The following is a 22335-nucleotide window of genomic DNA, read 5'->3' on the forward strand; positions in this document are numbered from 1 at the left end:
AGTTCTTAAATCCCACCCTTCCCCTATTCAAAACTATAGAATGATCTAATTGCAAAATTACTCATTTCTTTCTTAAGTCCCACTTTCCCCTATTTAAAAAACTATGGAATGATCTAATTGCATAATTAGGAAAATCAATAGGAATAGTTCTGTCCTTCTACTAAAAGTTCCTTGCCTTTTAAGATTGAGTGTGAAAAATCATAGCGTTTGCTAAGCAAAAACTTAGGAAATTCACAATTTGGTTCTCCAAAGTTGTTTAAAATATCAATTTGGTACTCCATATTAAAATATCTATTTGATTCCTTGCCTTTTAAGATTGTGTGTGAAAAATTGGGAAAATTGTCCAAAACGTCCCTCACATTTTGTAAAATAACCTTTTTCGTCCCTCACTTTTAAAAGTGTAATTTTATATCCCTTACATATTCACATCGGTCAAATTTAGTTCCTAACTAGGTTTTCGAATATTTTTTGGCCAGAATCCATCATGTGCAAGGCACGTGATCATTTGGTGATGTTTCCTTTCTATTTAACCTCACATTAATAGACTTCAAACCAAATTTCTCTGTAAGTGGAGTCACTTCTTACTTTTTGAATTCAAAACGCACAAAAAGATGCATAACAATTTTTAAAAAATCAAAATTCTAAAAAAAAAAAAAGAATGAAGCATTGTGACTTAATCATACTAAAAATCTCTTCTCAAATTTATATAGATATAGATATCCGAACAAATGCACTTAACGATAAAGTAAAGAAGTGAGACCCAACACATTGTTTAAAACACAAACATCAAATGCTATGCATCCCTTCACCAAGCTGGATACTTATGTCAATGTCCTCCTCTTCGTCGTCATCCACTGTTTGGTTAGAAAGATTACCATTGTTTAGCCACATATAATTTATATTCGTATTTGCTCTTAGCTCCTTCAAATGATAATAGTTAGACCTGTCAATCGGGTTATATGGGCCAGACTTTCATAAGTTCAAGGTTAGCTCATTTAATTTGTAACATTTTCAAGTTTCGGACCATGAGTTTCGGGTTAATAAATGTGAAAATCATACTCAACTCACAAAATCTTCGAGTTTAGTCCAAACTCACTTATTACTTCTTAATTTTCTTAATATAATTACTATAACTATTAAGTTGTAAAACTAATTTAACATTTACAAGACTACAACATTAAAACTAAACATGAATAAGTAATAGTTCTTAGAAAGTATATAAACCAATAATTTTTCAATGATATTTATATCTAATTCGTTCAAAGTACATGGAAAATAGTAATAAAATATGTAGTTATAAGCCAATACATCTTCAAAGGTTAGAACTTCTTTTATAACCTTGTGATTTGAATCCAAATATGCTTGATGATTTGTATTTTTAGACCAAAAAGAAATAAATCAATATTATGCTTCACAAAAATTTACTCAACTAATAAGAAAAGTTAGAAATTCATTTATGCATTACTAATATTGACTCTTAAGAAAACTAGTAGAGGAGTCTTCAGATATATTTTTGTGTTTTGTAATTTCTATATATTTAGTATTTAGTAATAATATATTTAGATATATATATATATAGATAATTAAAGGACTAGACTTATATTGGATTTGAGCCTAATAAAGTCCAAACTTGGCTCATATTTAATTCGGGTTAATTTTTAGGTACAATCTCAAACCGTCTCACTAAAAGATTGGACTCATCGGACTTTTTATTGAGCCGAAAGAGCCAAGATTGGGTTAGCCCAACCCCATTAACAGTCCTAATAATAGCCTTTGCCGGTCATCTTCTCTCAATTGGGCCCCAAAAACATGGACAAAGATGTTTGTGTTGAGTTGTACTTCTAACCAGCATTTTTAAATTTGGACTGGACTTGCCGATCTGATCGATTGAACCGAGAACTGCTAGAACCAGAAAGATCCCAATTTTCTTCTTGTTTCCTTTCCGATGCCGATGGTACTTCATCCTTGCTTCTTCATATTGGCTACTTCTTCCCCCCTTTTTTTTTCTATCTTTTGATCTTTGACCAGCTCCAAGAGAAACGAAGTAACAACCCAGATCAAGAGAAAAAAATTCATTCCCTAAAATTTCTAACTTGATTTCCTACAACTTAGTTCTTGAAATATTTGAAATCAAATAGGAGGAAAAAAAAAAGAATAGAGCAAAGAAGGGAGGAGAAGAGAGAGGAGGGAAAAAGGAAAATAACAAAGATAAAGAGAGTTTTCACGTGTGTTTGATTTGTGGGGAAAAAGGACAAGAAAAGAGTTATGGTGCATGGAAGGAAGAAGAAGGAACCAGGATAAAATGAAAAGTAAAGGAACTCGGGCGGCGGCTAACATCTAGTTAGTTTAGGTTGTTCCAAAATTTTTCTAATAATTTCATTTTGACCCCATATTATTTTAAGAAGTATAAAATCCACGCATTATATATATTTTTAAAACTGCAAATTTACCTATAACTTTTAAGTGCATTCCTTTTGGACTAAATCCAAACTAGAGATGACAATGGGAACGGATGCTTGCGAGTGCCTACCCCACAGGGGGAGTAATGGGGTGGGGCGGGGACGGGGGGAATTTTTCTCCCCCCGTTTTAAATGGGGCGGGGGAACCGTCCCCCACTTCAATTTATTAATATAAATAAATGTAATATATTATATAATCTAATAATAATAAATTTAGAATATTTGGCAACTAAACATAACTTTTATCCGATTTCTATCCAAATTCCTAATTGATATTTGGTACAAACATGTCACGCGTTCTATGAATATTTCAAAATATTATCTATACAATCCAATTAAGTTTCTTAATTTTCTTGGCGTCTTATTTCAACACTTTTCTTGTTTCATTTTTCTTTTTTCACTTTCGTATTTTATTTTATTTTTTGAATTTAGTTTTGATCTATTGAATAAAAGTTTCTAGAAAAAAAAACCAAATTATTACCTGTGAGAGAAGCGGGGCGGAGGGTAAGTGGGGAGGGGGGGGACGAAGGCAGGGGGAGTTTTTTGGCAACGAGGCAGGAGACGGAGGAGGGATCTCCCGCCCCCATACCCGCTTCATTGCCATCCCTAATCCAAACTCATCCGTTATCATCTCTAATCCAAACTCATCAAACATATATATAAAGTTATAAACCACTAAAAAAAGGAAATTTTTTATTATTATTTTAAATATATATAATTAATATATATTTATGATGTCATCCCATTCGACTCTGATTGAACTTGATCGAAAACATAGCTCAGCCGAGTGGATACAATCTGAAAACGTACCGTTTCGACCCCCCCTACCGTGGGAAGTTCATCCCACTTTCCACCGCAGAAGCAACCGTATTTCGACCGTTGTTACCTCTCCCTCGATATTGGAGAGAATCTCCCTACCATAATTTGATGGATGAATACCAGATGGCTTCTTCAATGCTCGAGTTGTTGCCTCCCCTTCTTCTGGGCCGCCTATCGCTCCTCCCACCTCAAAGCCTTCAGTTTTTCAACTCCATTTTCTCCAGAAACCCCGAAGTATTCACGAAACCATGTAGAAATAAGCGGCCTTCTCTCCACTTGTGGAAGAGAAGGCAATCTGCGTCTGGGTTCTTCTCTCCATGCCTCCATTATAAAAAATCCGGAAGTTTATAACCTCGAAAATGATCGTATTGTTCGGAATTCTCTTGTAATTTGGAACTCTTTGCTCTCCATGTATTCACAGTGCGGTCAATTGTCGGATGCGGTCAAGATGTTTGATGAGATGCCTGTTAGAGATACTATTTCTTGTAATTCAATTATTTCCGGGTTTTTGAGAAATGGGAAGTTTGAGATGGGATTTGGGTATTTTAAAGAAATGATACGTTCGGAGTTTCGTCGGCTTGATCGTGCCAGTTTGACTACGGTTTTGTCAGCTTGTGATGGACTTGAGTTTCTTGGAGTTACTAGGATGCTGCATGGATTGGTGGTTTTGAGTGGTTTTAGGAGGGAAGTTACAGTTGGGAATGCTCTGATGACATCGTATTTTAGATGTGGGTGTTCTAACTTGGGGAAACGGGTTTTTGATGAGATGGTGGAGAGGAATGTCATCTCTTGGACAGCAGTGATATCCGGCCTTGTCCAAAATGAGTTTTATGAGGAAAGTTTGGACTTGTTTGTGGAAATGTACCATGGATCAGTAGCTCCGAACTATTTGACGTATCTGAGTGCGTTATCCGCTTGTGCTGGCTTACAGGCTCTGAAAGAGGGTTGTCAGATTCATGGGGTTGTTTGGAAATTGGGGATTCAATCAGACTTTTGTGTCGAAAGTGTGTTGATGGATATGTACTCAAAATGCGGTTGTGTGGAGGATGCTTGGCAGATTTTTGAGTCTGCTAAGGTGGTTGACGAGGTTTCCACGACTGTTGTTCTTGTGGGCTTTGCACAAAATGGATTCAAGGATGAAGCGATTCAGATTTTTGTGAAAATGGTACGGGCAGGAATTAAGCTTGATCCAAATGTCATATCTGCCGTCCTTGGAGTGTTTGGCGTTGAAACTTCATTGGATCTTGGTAAACAAGTTCACTCTTTAGTTATCAAGAAAGGATTTGGTGCTAACCCTTTTGTTAGCAATGGCTTAATCAACATGTATTCCAAGTGTGGGAACTTGGAGGAATCAGTTAAAATTTTTACTGAGATGCCACAGAGGAATCCAGTTTCATGGAATTCAATGATTGCAGCATTTGCTCGTCATGGTAATTGCTTTAGAGCATTTGAATTATATGAAGAGATGACATCAGAGGGTCGAGAGCCAACAGATGTTACATTTCTTTCTTTGCTTCACGCATGCAGTCATGTTGGTTTAGTGCACAGAGGCATGGGGATTTTAGAAACCATGCAGAGAGTTTATGGCATGGTACCTAGGATGGAACACTATGCCTGTGTTGTTGACATGCTTGGTCGGGCAGGTCTGCTTAAAGAAGCAAAGCATTTTATCGAAGGATTACCTATTGAGCCAGGAGCCTTAATTTGGCAAGCTTTACTTGGTGCTTGTGGTATTCATGGTGATAATGAAATGGGCAAGTATGCTGCTGACCAACTGCTCTTGGCTGCACCAGATAGCCCAGTGCCATATACATTGATGGCCAACATGTGTTCTTCAGAAGGGAAATGGAATGATAGAGCAACAATTATTAGGGAGATGAAAGAGAGGGGAGTAGCTAAAGAGACGGGCACAAGTTGGATTGAGATTGAGAAGAAGATTCATAGTTTTGTTGTTGCTGATCAAATGCATCCACAAAATGAATTTATCTATCAAAGTCTGTTAGGTTTGCTTAAGCATATGACAGATGAGGGACATCTGCTGGAGAATAGATTGATTTTATACTCCCGCAGACCAAAACAAAATGGAATATTAGATGCTAAACACTTCGAATTCATTGAGTGATACCAAATTAACAATTAAACTTTGGCATGAGTAAGAAATCTACGAATATTGGAAGTCATGATTCCTTCGGCATTCCGAACCTAGATGTTCTCGTTCAAATCACCTAGCTGCAAATGAAATTCTACATCTCATTTGAAATAAGAGATTGCTTTGGAGGGGTACTCAGTTAACGCTTGAGGACGAATTTACCTGTGTTCTGTGGTAAGTTGCTCGAAATAAGCACATTGCAAATGCAGTTATATGCTACGACAGACGACAGGCAATAAATAAGGTGTAGTCATTTTATCTCAACCATCATTTCTATGGTTACCATGATTACAAGTAGCGTCATTGCACAATGACTGCATCCATTGTGCATCAAAGAGATTTAAGCCGAATTTTCTCCTGCTAGACTCTGATATGTATAGGCACAAGTAAAATTTTGGAATATTTATTTCTGGGGCAATTTGACATGCATATGGCAAGTAAAGCCAAGTGAAACGCCTCAAATTATTTCTTTGGTTTTTGAAAGCTGCTCTACTTTTAATGCCCATAAGATGCAAAGTGAAGAAGCATCTGAATTCGTCACCGTTCTCTATTTTAACACAATGTTCATGCAGGCCTAGTGATTCATCAGATACCAAAATAACAATTGAAAATCTCCATTCTTGTCATGGAGCAGCAATCTTCAACTTACAAATTAGAGTGCTAAGTAGAGCCTAAAAGAATTTAATGACTCATGTCGCCCTAAAGCTTGAGTGTACAGTGAATAGATGCAACTGTTACCATTGTGAACAAGACTAACATTTTTTATTCTTGGAGCTCAGTTGGTACTTTCTGATTGTCATATATTTCCAAATTTCGAATGTACACCAAAAATAAAATAAAATAAAAATTGTAACGCCTGATCTTTGAGATGCCTATAACCTAGTTATGCATACTGCATTGTAAAGCCTGATCTTTGTAAACATGTTCGGAACCTGATAATTGTCAAAAGCCGTCTGTGTGAACTGCAAAGAAGATTATTATGTCTTTAGAATTCAGAGAAGGGTATGTCCACCTTGGTAGTTCCAGCCATGAAGAGTAACATGAGGGTTGACACCCGGAAGGATCTCAAAGGAGATGGTGATGGACATCTCTTCACCAGGTACAAGCGAAAAGTAATTGTCAGAGTAATGGACAGGCAGAATGCGAGTGTCTTCCCCTTCTTTTTTGTCCTTCTTTGAATCATGAACGGAGAAATGGAGAAAGAAAGCAACTCCATATTCAGTTCCACCGATAGCAGTTACCTTCAAACTGCTTCGCTCCTTTGCAAAATTTCTCTGAATCTTCTGAAACAGACTCATTTCTTGTTTTTTCTCATTTGCACTTGGTACAGGTTCTAACAATGTTGTATCACAATCACCAGTGCGACTACTTTTGGTAAGTATATTCTTGTCAAGAAGACTTCTAGAATCTGGTTTCTTTGATGTGTTAACTACACGCACCTGGACTTCACAGGTGGATCCCCTTATTAAAGCTTGAGATGTTATTTTAAGTGGCACTTCCTTATTCCTGTAGGGTTCCAAGAGCTTGTAATCACCACCTGGTAAATGCAACCAGTACAAGTTCCTGGACAATATGCCATAGTCCGATATGTTATACAGTTTAAGGAGGAGGAAGTAAACTGGCTTTGCATTTTTAGACTTGGGATATTTCATCTCAAAGATAGGTACTGTTCTTTTAGATGGTACAGTGAGCTTTTCAGACACTTCATAATATGGGCACATCCCCTCCAGATTCCACACGGAGGCTTCTATAGCCACATTAGAGAGTTCACCAGATGTAGTATTAACCACCTGTAAATGACCAAAAGACCATGACAGGAAGAATTAAAAACGTTTCTCTGGGATCTGAAACAAAAATGCATTATCTTCTAAATATTGATGTCAGATACATATGCTTGATCCAATACTGAGAATAGTTTTTCCAAATTAGCACGAGGAAGGTGAGAAGATATAAATGGCACAAGCTCAAGTTCTTTTCTGTTGAAACAGCCAAAACAAAAATGCTGCAGATACATACCAGACCCGCATATGTACATCATGGACCAAAAATTTCAGGCCAAAATGGTTAAGATGACCAGATATTTATGTACATCTTAGACTAAATTTTGGGCCAAGATGGTTGAGATGACTAGATACTGGAATAAGTACTATGTACCAAGCTTTGAATCAAAGACAATCCATGAAGTTGTTTAAGAATAAACTGTACCTCGATGTAATATGTTGCCAGATTAAGTTGAACATGGATAGGTTCTGCAGCACAGCGACAGCCATAGAACCCTGCTGTTTGGTCATGGAGATGATCATAGAATTGGCCCCGGAGACCTGTCCAGGGATTTTGAGTTTTCCAGATTAAAACTCCTGTATACTTGCTCCACATACGCGAGGTCCAGCCTTCTAAGAGAGCTCTATACTGGATATAATTAACTAGTTGTGCCTGAAAGTTTATTCAAGAGGTGAATGCTAACAAAGGAATAGCAAGCTAACAGCTGCAGGAACAAGGGCAAGAAAATTCAATTACCTTAAGACAAAAATCATCAAGATCTTTTGGGGTCCCATAAAGCAAAATCTGATCATGAACCTTCTTCTCTGGTTTTGAATATGGAATGTACTTGTGGTATTCCCATATAGGATTTGCAGCTTCCTGTACATAGCCATCTGGCAGCTTTATAAACAAAGGAATATCCCACCCTTCAGGTGGCATTGTTGCCCTAATTGTAGCTGCCACAGGCATCCCCACAGAACCAACCTCAGGATTGAATCCATACTCGTAATAATCCTCCTTGAAGAAATCCTCGGGATTTTGAATTTCATAAGGGCCATCTGTGAAATCTCCTTTTCCATCTGCAAATCCATCCCACAAAGATCCTTGGACATAAACACGCGTACCATCAAGATACTGACTAGGGTCCTTCAATACAGGGAAAAGTTCTCTTTTTGAAATGTCATCACTGTTCAAATTTTCAAAATAAGGGTGGAGCTTTAGGTAAGTTTTCAGAGCTGAATTTACATCCTCCGGTGGAACTTGTTCATTGCCCCCCACCCACAGAGCAAGACTAGGATGATTTCTTAGAAGCTTGATAGTATCCCTTGCACAAAGTAAGAAGAGGTCATGGTCCAGTGGGCCATCTGGGTTTGAGATGGGGTCACCTCGTCCATCAACATCTCCTGTTATCCAAAATTCTTGCCAAACCTACAAGGATGGTCAAACAATCAAATTTTTCTCTCCATCATCCACTTACTATGTCTATTAATCAATCAATATATCTATCTGTTACACACAGGCACTCATGGACACACAAGCACACAGCATGACATGGAAAAGACAATAATCCATGTTATGGTACTTTTTTAAATTGTGAACTCTTACTTCCATTGAAAGCATGCTTTAAGTAAACCATAAAAGATATACTCTAGTTCTCCAGAACCATACAATATTGAATGAACGGGATGAAATTTTAACATCTACATCCTTCTCTAAAACTGATTGAAAGCCCATCCTACTATTGTAAAGGTGATCTAACAGTAGCAGCAGAAATTCTGATGTACATCATTTTACTTCTGGGATAACTCAAATTTAGGTTATTAACAATTCTTAACGAAAAAGAAAAGATCTGGCATACATGAGCTACCTAATAACTGTACTAAAAAAAAAGTATACCAAGAGTTATCAACAATGTCATCCCCATTGAACAGGGTCAAAAAATATGCATGAAGAAGCCTGGAAGCAAATGGAAGAGAAACTCCAAATGGGATCAAAGAAACTAGCAGATTTATCACTAAATAGGTAGATTAGGTGCCAATATGCATGAAGAAGCCTGGAAGCAAATGGAAGAGAAACTACAAATGGGATCAAAGAAACTAGCAGATTGATCACTAAATAGGTAGATTAGGTGCCAATTCTGACATCATCACAGCACACTTCATTCTCTCGCTCCTTGCTCGTGAAGCAGAATAGCACTGACAGTTTCTTTTTCAAAAGAAGGAGCAAGTGCGCTACTAGTGCCATTTCAGACCCAAGCAATGCATCAAGAAGGTGAAAAAGAGAAAGTAGGAAACCCTTATCTCGTATCATCCTGGCTAGGATTCTGTTCATGGTATGGTAAGTTCCATTCTTTCAAAGCCAATGACAAGAAAGGCATGAAACTAGCAGTCAGGAACTTTGAATGAGATATGTAAACTGTCTCAGCGAAACCACATTTATTTAAATGCACATAATTTGGAGAGAGAAGTATGTACCAGAATCCCATACATATCACAGTAATGATAAAAATCTGGCCTCTCTGCTAGTCCACCACCCCAACAGCGGATCATATTAAAGTTCATATCAGCATGAAACTTAATGTCTGCTTGATAACGTTTCTTTGAGAGCCGCAATAGTCCATCTGACAATATCCAATTACCTCCACGGATAAATATTGGCTCTCCATTGACCTTAAACAACCTAAGGAGCAGATGGACAAAGGTCAAGGCCCCAAGATCAAGAAACCAAAAGCAATATATAAGTCTAATCCAGCTGTTCAATATGATAGAGAGAAAGCGACCGAAGAAGAAAGCTCAGCAATAAGTTTTACCTTCCTCCGGTTGCACTGTCTATATGATTCTCAATTTTGCGAAAGCCAAAAGGCTGGCTCCACAAATCTGACTCTCCAAAGCCCTTGACCTCAATTGTTATTTCGACATTGTAGAGATATTGCTTTCCCATGCCATTCGGCCACCACAATTTAGGCTTGTAGAAGAAAATCTGATGAAAGAAACATTCACAATTTAACTGAAGTCATATATGCGACTGATGTTTAAGAATTCGGTCAAAAGAGCAAGTAAACTAAATAACTACTTCCAATTCTCCTCTCATTTCTTCAGAAACAGAGTATACTGCTACAGAAATCATACATATCACCCAAGCCCTCCACAATGTTCACTTTTTTTAGCAGTTTAAAAAGAGACCTTCAGTCCAACACTTCCAAGTAACCAACACTTGACAAGCCCCAATAATTTGTAAAGGAGCAGGAAGCCAATCTTCCTTGACAGTTCTACAAAGCTGTCTTAGGGAAACACTAACATTAACCTCCAAAAAAAAGCACGGTCAGTAAGATTATGAAAACAGTTGAGCTAGAATGTAAAAAACATACTTCTTTTTCCTATTACTTGATGAGAAATGATATTCCATGCTGTTGCTTAACTGGTGAATAGGATGCTTAGCTAATGACTGTTACATTAGAACATATTTCATGTAGATACTAGTTTTATAACACAAGCAGGTAGCATAGGTACGGAAACTTCCAGAAAGCCAGAAGCTGAAGTACCTCAACACCCCTTTGTTTTGAAGCTTTTACCTTAGCAGAACCTTTAAATGTATGTTTACAATTTGCTACTCAACAACACAAATCACAGGACTAGTGTAGCCTAGGACCTAAAACTATGGAACAACAGTTACAGGCTTCAATAGGTGCCACTAGTGTTAATTAAATTTCATGTCCACTTTTCAAGTCGACCTTGAATAAAATAATAAAAAATGAAATTTACACCAGGCTTAAGCATAAACCTTAGTAATTTATCCCCTCAAATGCAGATTGCAGTTGGCTGGTTACTATATTCAGGCTACATAAGAATTCATGGAGATAGATTTTATTTTTCAGCATCTTGCATTGGTGACCAGACCATCTTGCATTGGTGACCAGACCTCTGCTTAAGCTTACGTTATCAAGCATATAGCACGCATTTTCAGCATCCAAATGTCAAAGAACTTTGCACAGTGTTTGCTAGTTTTCAGAGACTAAACAGTTTCTCACAAGCACTTTTTCGAAGAATGTACAGTTTCTTACTTATTTATTGAGAAGAAGAAAACCATTTGGTGGAAAAAGTAATTCTCTATCAAAATACCAATTAGCATGTAGAGAAGAGAATTGCATAAAGCTATAGTTTGCTAAATTTGCTAAGAAACTTACCTCTGAGAATGTATAATGCACATGTGCTCCAGCAGGTAATGACAGATTTTGAGTCTGAAGATGTTCTACTAGGCAAGTGTTTCCTTCAACTTCAGTTGCCACTTGGATATTCAAAAAACATTCTGCAACTATGGCACTTTTATTTACCAACTCTATCGTAGTATGCAGATACACCCGCTTGTAATTGTCAAAGAATGAGGACACCAGGTGAGGATCAACGATCTTCACTGGCTGCATGAAATTGCTACACAATTGGTGTCAGAAATTCTAAACCACCGCAATATATTCTATGGTAGTTCCAATATAGCTTCCAAAAAATTAACTAGTTGATAGCATTCTTTAAATCTTGAACTAAAAATCTAGCCCTAGCAAAAAGCATCATGAATTTGGTAATAAAGGATTATCCAATATTGAGTTACTACAGCAAGATTAGTATGGTAAAGCCACCAAATGAATTTTTTCCCATCTATTTGGAGTCGTATATACCAAAACACTATTTATAAAGGCGTATGCCGAGATTTCATTACAGTCAAAGTTTTGAGAAAAGATTTGGCTACTAAAAAGAGAATAACATCCACCAGAAATGGTAACTAGGAATAACTCACCCCAGTAACAGAGATTGATACCTCGTCCCAGATGCCAGTGTTCCGGTCCCTGTCATAGTGCCAACACAATTACTTACAAAATAAAAATCAAACTCCAGCTTTCTGTCACTGTAGAATTTAACAAATTTAGCTGGAATGTATCATTCTTCTTCTTTTTTACCCCCTTACCGAATCAAACTGAAGCAGAAATTATCATGTAATCAATTATCTATCCCCAAGCATCTTGAGAATGTTTTACACCTAATGAAACTAAATCAAGACTTCACTTTTATGTGTTACAAACAGAAAAGCAAGGAAAAACAAGGACCAAGTGCACAGCATTCAAGCATTAAAGACAAAGCAACACCAAAAAAGGGGAAAGAGTTATATTAACTGTTCCAACATACGGTTGATATTATAATCTTTTGGGCAATGGTATTACTTCAGCATGTCACTCAGATAATGATTTCCTTACCTCTTATTATCTTTGAGCTGCATGACTTAGATAAACAACACATCCAACTAAAGACGTGGCTAACACCAGTACAATTCCCAACAACAGAATTCTCAACATCCATAGGACTGGAGTAGCTTGATTCATCCAAATAATAGTGTTCATGATTAAACAACTTAAATCTTCTACCCAGGATAACCTTCCCAGGTTCATTGCTCTGAATAACTACTACAGATTCAAATTAGGTCATCCTAACTGATCCCCATCTTCTGGACTTTGTCTAACCAGCCACAAATGTAAATCTAGAAGTGACCAGAAGCATCTGATGAAACACTTCTGCCTTAATTTGTTTTCTTTTTTTGTCTTTTTTTGGCCTTTTTTATTAGGCATCAAACTTCTAATTGGAAATTGATGTTTGTAGCCTACTTTGTCAGAAATCAAACAGAATGAGCAAGCTAATTTGCTTTCAATTTGAAAGATACAAGCCATTCCTTGATGATTTGAATATGATATAGTTACTTGAGAACATATTTGCTCCAATAATATATTCCTAACTTTCATAGTTTTCTCAATCACTGCTATCTTCAACGAATACTAGCTTCTGCAGTAAATTTAAATACTAGCTCCTGCAGTAACCTTACTACAACTAGCCAGCGTAAATATTTCAGTGCAATTTATTTGGGCAGTTATTTAGATGAATAATCACCAAAGAAATAATTCAATCATTACCTTATTGGAGCTATCCAGTCCCAGCCCTCGACATATTGTGCAGCAACATCTTTCCCAATCTAACATAGAAGAAGCTGACAATAGCATAAATACAACAGAAACTCCAAAAGGTTGACATAGACTGTAAGGTACTTATATTGGGCCTGTAGCCAAGACATTGTATAGAAGGCAATGAAAAAAAGCACATTGATCATACCTCATGATCACCACCTTGACCCCCTTGGGGAGGAATTCTCCCGGGATGATCAGGAGGATGAACTAAAACAGCAAGAAGATTTGGACGATCATGGAGCAAAATACTAGTAACATCAATGGAGTGTCTTCGAAACATCCCCTTTGGGAGGATCTTCTTGTGGCCATTTAGATAAACTTCAGCAGAGTAATTTATAGCTCGGAAATTGAGGTCAATGTGCTGATTATTCAACTGGAATAAATTCAAGAGATCAATGAAACTTAACCAAAATTCTAGAATGAAAGAAAGGAAACAACATAAAATCCCATTTTAAGAAATACAGAGCTCAATACTGACCAAACAAGAATTTCCAAATGCCTAAACTAAAAGTTAGCTTTTCTGTTTGTAACAATTAATGAAGTCACACTTGCCAGCAGAAACTGGGTCAATTACAAATGCAAACATTTGCTTTAATTGTTTACCTCAAAGCGTTTGTAAATGCTTACCAGATTACACTCAAAAGTGGTGAAAAACCAGAAGGTGTAATGCTCCCTTCCTGAATCAGCAATGTCAATAATAGCCTCATTTCCCAACCCATAAAAAGGATCAGGTACAACTTTGTTCTTTACAAGAGTTGCCAGAACGCTGCCAATGGGATCAACCAAGCAAATTTAAGTCATAAAGAGACTAAAGCTCAATTGTAGCTTCACTGTGTCATTCCTTCCATTTATCTTTTAATTGAAAAAGCACTTGTAAAATTCTGACATCATAGTCCATCTGCTCAATGTAATTCTTCATGACACCTCAATCTAATCCCCTAAAGTAGGTGCATTTAATACAAATAATGTCCCTTTGATCCCATACTAAACTAAAGGAAACCATAAATTTGCCAAATCCCAGACTAAAATTCCATGTTCTGCCACTATAATTACTAGCATTAACAAGCCAAGTCAACCTCCATGTCAACCGTCCGACGTCCTTTAAAAGCTAACAGATGCTGAAAATCTCACCTTTCGTTCTATTTTAGATATACAATCCATTTCCAGTCAGCTCAATCTGTCATCATCCTTAAGAACAAGAAGAAAGAATCAATATTTTCCATAAAGAATCAGCATTCCTCAATTCCATGAAAAAGATTGCCCGTTTATGTAGCATCAATGGTTCATTTTCTACAAACATGAGTAATCATGATCAAGCACCCTGAAATTTCAGGTCAAATTGCACCATAGAGCAGAGCATGTCAGTTGCCACTCCCTAGAATTTTCCCATATTCACCAAAAAACAAAAAAAGAAAATCCTAATATAACTGATTGGACGAAATTGAAGAAATTGCAGCAATAGCAAAATTCGATACAAAATTGCCGAAAAGAAAAAGTTCAAATTGCAGAAAGATAATGAGTAATCAGTAAAGATGATTACGTTCCGGGAACGACAGCTTCCATCCAGGTAGAATCAGGACCGGAAGGAGGATTAGTGGTGGTGAGCTGAACTCCGGTAAGCTCAATGTCAGTTGATCTTGCCGCCAACCATCCTTTATCCAGCACTACTTTCCCTATTTCGGCCATTTTTTCCTGCAACTAACGCTACTTCTTCGCAGCTCTCTTCTCCTTTACCAAAAAGCCTAGCTCTAAGGAGTTAAGAGTCATAACCAAGAGCTTTAGTGTGTGTTGTGTGTGTAACTTTATGGCGTTCTGTCGTCGGTGTAAAGGATCAAGAGTGGGGTAAGAGTGTTAAGAAGATGACAACTTGAAAGCGTGACTGGGGAAGGTGATGGAGTACAACATTTTGCCACGTAAGACAAATCAGCTTTCCGAAATCCGTCCCGTTCCTTTGTTTTCTGTTTTGCCCGCGCGCGGTGATGTTTGGCTGTCTGTAGGATTGGGGGTGTTTATATGTTGCAATTAAACGAGTTGGGGGGGATATTAGATTTTCAGTTAAATATGTTGTATTCAATTCGTTCAACTTTAAAATGGATTGATTTTGGATTGGATCATATTGAGTCATTTCAAATTTATAACCAAATATATTAATTAATACGTTTTGATACATAAACTTTTTCACATACATTTTAATATACAAAAAGATTTTTTTTCATACACATAAACACATATTCACATACATAAATGTATTTCACACACTAACATACTTTCACATATACAAACAGTGGCAGAGTTAGAAAAAATTTTCAGTGGGGGCAAAAACAATTCTAAAATTTTTTACCTACTCTTTTTTTAGTCTTTTAAGGAAAAAAATATTCACCAACAAGTACAAATAATGCATATATTTCATGAAAAACATCAAAAGACAAATTCAAAATTATTAATGTAATAATAATTTTATTTCAAAAGCAAACTAAACCATTTACAATTACTCATGGTGAGTTTTCATATTTTGATAACAGTTTACAACCTTTTCATTTTGAACTTCACAAAATATATTTTTCTCAATATAAGTAACTAAACAATTATTCATCCAAGTGTCTTCCATTCTATTTTATAACCGATTATTCACTATATTCATCATTGAAAAAACCCTTTCTACGGTAGTTATAACAACAGGTAAAATCAAAGACAACTTTAAAAGCATATAAATCAATAAATACACAAAACTCCAGGGGGCACACTTGAAATTACATCAAATTTTTATAGGTATTATAGAAATTTAAGGGGGGCAGTGGGGGCCTATAAACCAATTGATACACAAAACTCTAGGGGCACAGTTGAAATTACATCAAATTTTCATAACTATCATAGAAATTTAAGGGGGCAGTGGGGGCCCATGCCCCCAGTGCACCTAGTGTAAATCTGCCACTGTGTACAAACACACACTCACTTCTTAAACTCTTTAGAAACACATCATAAATAGAATAATATTTTATATTGTTTGTATTGTGAATTTTAGATAATAAATTGTACATTTAAATAGATTAACAAAAAAATTGTTTACTTTATATTTTTTAATACTATTAATTGATTGAAACTTATTTTTGTCACAACTTATTAACACTTTTACTATTCATATCTGCTTTATTGTAAGTTGTAATATTTTATATATTTAAATTATTGAATGTTAGATTATATTATGCTTGAAAATGTAAGTAAAAGACATATAATTTGTTGTATTATAATATTAATGAGGAATTATTAACAATGAAATAAAACAAGTTAGATAAAAGTAAAAGAATGCAATCAGAACAAATGTAAAACTCTATTTTACGTACATGAAATATTAACAAATAGAAACAAGTAACAACTTAAAAACAATCACAAAAAAAGGGAGGAAAACAACATACTTTTAAAAGGCAAAATAAATTATTATAGAAGTTGAGTAAGTTTAACTATTATTGTAAAAGTAAAATAAGCATGAGTTTACTTCAAGTTTCTTTTTTCTTTTAAATAAAAATTTTAAAAATTGATTGAAAACATATATATAAGAATTTTGAATACAAATTGGTCAATGAATTATTAATACATGTTCAAATGCAAGTGATTGGGCATATGTGTATTAAATCTTGTATTTATTGTTTTGAATTATTTTTAAATAAGTTGGGTATTAGGTATCAAAATAAAAAATCCAACCCGCCTAATAAATAAGTTAGATTTTTCTTACCCAACCTAATAAAACTCATAACCCAATTGGCCCAAACCATCCTTTTAAAATTAATGAACGAGTTGTTGAATTTTGGATTTTTTTGTCAACTCTAAGGGTGTTCATAGAAGGGATAATCAATCTATTTGCAATTTTATTGACCCTAAGCGCAAGTAATAGTTCAACAAAATTGTATTACATACTCTAACCCTATTTAATCGATTAATCGCTCATTGTTTAACTTGTAGAATAACGTTGAATATACAAGACCCTAACGGCAAGTAGCGGTTTAGCAAAATTGTATTGCATACCCTAACCCAATTTAATCGGTTAACTGGTTAACCTATAGAATAAGGTCGGATATACATGATAACTTAATCCTCTTGTACTTATAGAAAAAATAGAATTAGAATAACAAAGAAACAATGTGAGGACCCGAAAATTCCTTATTTTATTGTATATTACTAGCTTATTTAAATATTTATTCATTCGTTTTCTCCGGATAAATTATTTCAACCCTTTTGGAACCATTTACATGGAATTATGACTTACGTATATTTTAAAAATATTCCGTTAATAAATTTAATTTTTGGAAGCTCGTTTAGCGAGATTTAGTGTATACGCTTATGGAGTCAATAATCGATTTGATAGTACAGTGACCTTGGAGATTTGAAAACTCGTGCGTTAGTTTTAAAATAGGTATTTTTTTTATGTTTAAGTACTCAAGTATTAGTTAGTTATACCATCGTTATAAGAATTTCTTAGAAACTTCGCCGTACCGCGCGCAAATCGAAAGTTCGCGTATATCGAGCCGGAGCGGTTAATTGGAGATTTAAGAAACTTATTCTAGACTATTAAGAGTGAATAATTATAATGTTTAAGAAAGTGCATTGGAGGTTTAGTGCACAAGTGAAACAAACCCGAAAGGAATCGGGCACGAAACGCGCGTGAGCGCGCACTATTTCTAGTTGACTTTTGGAGCACTTTTGGTCACACACTTAAGCTTCTCAAGGAAGCTTCATTATCAGCCAAACACACTCTCTTCTCCCTCTCTAGCAGCCGCCCACCCCCCAAGGAAGAAGAACCAAAAGCTCCTCACTTTCTTGCTTCATTTCTTTATCAAATCACTTCAAAATTTATACACAATTTGCAAACCACTTGAAGATCAACTTAAGCTAGGCAAGGAGCTTGTTTCTCATGGTTTTCTTGGGCTTAAGGTGACTGAAAATTTCTGCTCTAGCCATCTAAGAAGGTAAATGATGATCAACCTCTTGAATCTTGGTTTATATAAGTTGTATTGCACTTGTGAGCTCATAGATTCATATGGGTAACTTTATATGGTTGGAAATCTTGTGAGTGGGCTCTAAGAAATCCCACAATGGCTTGATGAACTGATTTGATGAGATTTGATGTTATTTATGTTGGATTAGTGCTTAATCTAGTGAAAATGAGTTGTGTTGTGAAAGAAAACTCAAAGGAAGTGAGATGAGCAAAAGTGACGATTCTGTCCCTGTTTTGCCGTGACCCTTAGTGCACTTTTTTGTGGTTCAATTGACTTGATTTTGATGTAAATATGTTTTATGGGTTGTGTGGAAAGTTTCCACCAAAAATCATCCAATTTGGTTGGCCAAAAGTTCAGATTTCGAAAATGTAACAAAACTGGAAATGTAACCAGAGCCTCTCTGGCAGTGATTTTGTTTCGGCCATAACTCTTTGTTCCAACGTCAAAATTGAGTGTCGTTTATGGCATTAGAAACTAGACACTTCTAGTTTTCCAATGGTATAAAATTCATGCCCTGATTCCACCTGAGTGAGCCGTACCAATCTTGTAAAGTTGCCTATTCTGTTTCTCGTCTGTATTGGAAGCCCTGTTTTGAGCTGCAACTTGATGCTCAAATATGTGCTAGTTGTGGACAGAATTTTAAAATGATTCCTTCTAATAAATTGTAGCCTTATGAATGTGGTTTGCAACGCTACCAACCACGCTCAATTCTGAGTTGAATTGAGTAAGTTGTGACTGGATTTCAGAGCTGTCTTCGTGAAAGAAAATCCTAATTCTGGACTGATTTATAGCTAATTTTGATTTGGGAGTTGTTATTTCGAAACTCTTGGTGTTAATCACCTATCAAACACATTTTAAATGTTTCTTAGACATTGTCTTCATAATTGGACCATGTTTGAAAAGATTTCATTGGCCAAATGTTTGAGAAAAGGGAGATGAATGCACAAGGCAGTTTTGCTTTGGAAATTCTTGGAAGTTTAATGATTTTGTTAAGCGACTCCCCGTGCGAATTTTTTGTATGATATTTGGTAGAGGAATAGCCCTCATATGGTAGGATAATACTACCAAATTTGGTACCATTCCAAGTCCATTTCGATGTTCAACCAAAGTCTTAAAATTCCCATTTTAAATCTGGAAAACCCTTGGTTGGTGAGAAAATTTCAGTAATTTTGAACCGCTATATCTTGGTACTCAAAACTCCGATTCTTGTTCCGCTTATTGTGTTTTAAACTTTGATTGTAACTCTAATTGAGTTCTAAATTTCAGAGGCTAGTTCGTATTGTGTGAATTTTGCCGAATTTCCAAACTTTGCCAAAAATCAACCCAAAACTGTTTTGGTATTCCAAAACAGCCTCTTGGACCCAAAATTTGAATGTCTTCCATTTGAAATTATGGAAAAGTGCCTTCTAGAAACTTTTAGTACTTTGGAAGTAGTTTCCAACGGTACCAAGTTTTCTAATTTTGGACTTTCAGAGAGTGAGTTATTATTTTTCAAAGAATGCCCTTAAATTCGATAATTCTTGACCATTTTTGTAAAATTTTCGCGCGGGAACATTTTCAAAGAATCCGGTCGGATATCCGGCCAATTCTTGGCCGGATTGTGACATGGTTTCTACAGTCCATCTTCGATCGTTCGTTTGAAAAAAATGATTTATACCTACTCGTTTCCGTACAACGATTTCAAAGATGAAAATTGGATTTTTCTTGTATATTTAAACCCTACTTTTGAGTCTCGATTTATAAGAAATTAAGATTCATTTTCGTGACGTTTTCTTAGATTGTACAAGAGTGCAATCTTCCTTGATAATTAGGGGTTTTAAGTGATAGTGTGTAATAGACAACTATTGTTTGTTCAGGTGCTCAAGGAGACCATCAAGAGGATCTCGAGGGGAACACCTAAAGGCTTGTTTACGCACTTACTCTCCTGTTTTAATTGGTAAGTGTCAAGTGCATGAATATTTGGAAATTATGTGAATTGCTCATTATGAAATGAATGGGTTATAACTGTTGAGTCGAGTGTGTACTTTATCGAATGCATTCTTAATAAAATGAATTGTAATTGAATTGCCTGAATTGAATTGCATTATATGCTATGGCTGTATATATCGTTGGAGTGAATCTTCTCGATTCATAATGGAACTATATGACTGCCGATTGGAGTGTGCTCATCGGCCTATAACGGTATTTGTCGATTAGACTGAATGTCATCAACCCTTATAATTATAATCGTATAATCGGGTCTCTGAGTGATAGCATGTATCACACCGATTCGGGTGGAAGGTACTTCTCATGTCTGCTCAAAACCCTAAATAAATGATCGGTTCTCTGAGCGATAGCATGTACCACACCGATCCGAGTAGGAGGTACCTCTCATGTCGTCTCAAACCCATAATCATCATAAGTCAATTGGAGCGATGTCTCATCGACTACTGGGCGATAGTATGTACCACACCAATTTGGGTGGGAGGTACCTCTCATTCGACTCAGAACTATAAGCAAAGCATAAGTCGATTGGAGCGATATCTCATCGACCACTGAGCGATAGTATGTATCACACCAATTCAGGTGGAAGGTACTTCTCATTCGACTCAGAACCATAAACGTATAATCGACCACTGAGCGATAGTATGTACCACATCGATTCGAGTGGGAGGTACCTCTCATTCGACTCAGAATCATAAATGGAATAAGTAAAGTTCTACGGACTATTGGATTGAACTTTAGCAAAGCAAGTGGAAATGAGCTCCTAAGAGCTCCCGTATCCTTCTTGAATGTGTTTTGTGAATATTCAGGAATTGCTTGAATGTTATAGTTTTATCTCTCGTACCAGCTTTATTGCTACTTGAATTACCTGCTTGCATGATTTTCTTGGCCTCACGAGCATTCGCTCACCCCGTTAGATTTGTTTTCCTTAACAGGAGCTGAAATGGGAGGAATTTTGGAGAAGCTTAATTGATGGCTTATTTGATTAGAATTTTGAATGTATTTATTTAGACAACTTTTGGAATCTGTATATTTTGCGAATGTAAGGTATTTTTGGTAGCTTTTGATGTAAGACTTGAGCGTTTAGTAAGGAATTGACCTTCCTTTATATTTTCGACTTCTAGTATCAATTGGTTATTTTAAGTTTGAATTGAATTTGTACCAAATCCTGGCGAGAGTTGGGGAGGCGTCCCGCGGATACCCTTGGGTTCGCCCTTGGAAGAAGTGGGGGTGTCACAAACAATACAATAATTGTCTAAATTAATAAAAGTGTTTAATCCTACAACTCTAAAAAAATCACAAACAAAATCAATTAAATATATAGATATGTCTTTTATTATCACTAGACTTTTAGCAATTCAGACAATCTTGCATAGACACACCGATGTGAATTTTTGCACCAAAATCTAGTCACCATGTATGTTTAGGTGCCAAAATTAAATTAATCTCAGAACAATCCAAATTTAGAAGCATACATTTCCTAGCACGCAAAGTGTAATAATTGATGCAATGCTTTTTTTTATGCCTTTCACCTTCACAGAAGAAAACAACCGTTCTTTCCCCAATCAACCGATTTCTTTTATTGTTTATTTTGAGGTGCTGTACTTGCAGCTTCTTTTTCTTCTTTTTTTTTTTATGTCTCTTACTTTTATTATTAGTGGTTGAAATCAAACGAGTACTCTCTATCTAATCTTGTTTCAACATTTTTTCTTTTTTTACACAGTGTAAGATTTGTTCATTTAGAGATCAAATCTCCTTTTGACAGTTATAACTCACCTTAAATTGGTTAAATTGTGTAGGAAGAGATATCAAAACCAAATGCGCTAATAATTCTTTAGCGAGTACTAACTTAAATGCATTTAATTTAGAAACAAGATGAGACATCTTCATGATGTACTCTCTGATATTATCTTTACTACGATATTTCATTAAAATTAGGCGTGTCAAAAGTGTATTTATTTCAATCTTTTTGTTTTTGACAAATCTTTTTTTCAATATTCTAAAGAAACGTCTTATCAGTAGTTATCATTGCTGACATTGTTTCTCATAATGCTTCTGAAACAACCTTTTTAATGATCATCAAACATAAGTGATTTGATCTCTCCTACCTTTCTTTATCCCTTTTTGTATCAGAGGTACTTTGATCTATAAAAGGTCGAGGAGAATCAGCTT

The 22335-nt window shown here is 35.9% G+C and overlaps 2 protein-coding genes across 5 annotated transcripts; one reads left to right on the top strand and one right to left on the bottom strand.

Moving 5' to 3' along the window:
* The first annotated feature begins 3016 nt into the window (after nucleotides 1–3016).
* LOC113732829 (pentatricopeptide repeat-containing protein At3g05340) lies at nucleotides 3017–5892 on the top strand. The gene has a single exon (XM_027258816.2). It carries the CDS (start codon nucleotides 3391–3393, stop codon nucleotides 5398–5400), a length of 2010 nt encoding a protein of 669 aa, XP_027114617.1. The 5' UTR covers nucleotides 3017–3390; the 3' UTR covers nucleotides 5401–5892.
* Nucleotides 5893–6008: 116 nt separating this feature from the next.
* Nucleotides 6009–15187, bottom strand: LOC113732828 (mannosylglycoprotein endo-beta-mannosidase). Of its 4 annotated transcripts, none has more exons than XM_027258815.2 (12): nucleotides 14730–14862; nucleotides 14321–14377; nucleotides 13817–13955; nucleotides 13335–13562; nucleotides 13139–13197; nucleotides 11977–12025; nucleotides 11372–11602; nucleotides 9998–10167; nucleotides 9663–9867; nucleotides 7945–8616; nucleotides 7633–7860; nucleotides 6009–7217 (listed from the first exon to the last, which is right to left on the bottom strand). In XM_027258815.2, exons 4-12 carry the CDS (start codon nucleotides 13467–13469, stop codon nucleotides 6420–6422), a joined length of 2547 nt encoding a protein of 848 aa, XP_027114616.1. In that variant the 5' UTR covers nucleotides 13470–13562; nucleotides 13817–13955; nucleotides 14321–14377; nucleotides 14730–14862; the 3' UTR covers nucleotides 6009–6419. The 4 variants fall into 4 exon arrangements, with proteins under 4 accessions (XP_027114616.1, XP_071936959.1, XP_027114615.1 ...); XM_072080858.1 differs by having other exon boundaries at nucleotides 14321–14366; nucleotides 14730–14845; XM_027258814.2 differs by lacking the exon at nucleotides 14321–14377 and having other exon boundaries at nucleotides 14730–15187.
* Nucleotides 15188–22335: the final 7148 nt, after the last annotated feature.

Source organism: Coffea arabica, chromosome 2e (genome assembly GCF_036785885.1).
Source record: "Coffea arabica cultivar ET-39 chromosome 2e, Coffea Arabica ET-39 HiFi, whole genome shotgun sequence".
NCBI classification, from domain to species: Eukaryota; Viridiplantae; Streptophyta; class Magnoliopsida; order Gentianales; family Rubiaceae; genus Coffea; species Coffea arabica.

Coding starts and splice junctions, on each gene's coding strand:
- LOC113732829 (XM_027258816.2), top strand. CDS start 3,391: ATGAATACCAGATGGCTTCTTCAATGCTCGAGTTGTTGCCTCCCCTTC.
- LOC113732828 (XM_027258814.2), bottom strand. CDS start 14,875: ATGGCCGAAATAGGGAAAGTAGTGCTGGATAAAGGATGGTTGGCGGCA. Junction 9,868..9,997: donor GACAGTGCAACCGGAGGAAG/GTAAAACTTATT, acceptor TCTGCTCCTTAG/GTTGTTTAAGGTCAATGGAG. Junction 7,218..7,632: donor TGGCAACATATTACATCGAG/GTACAGTTTATT, acceptor GGTCATTTACAG/GTGGTTAATACTACATCTGG.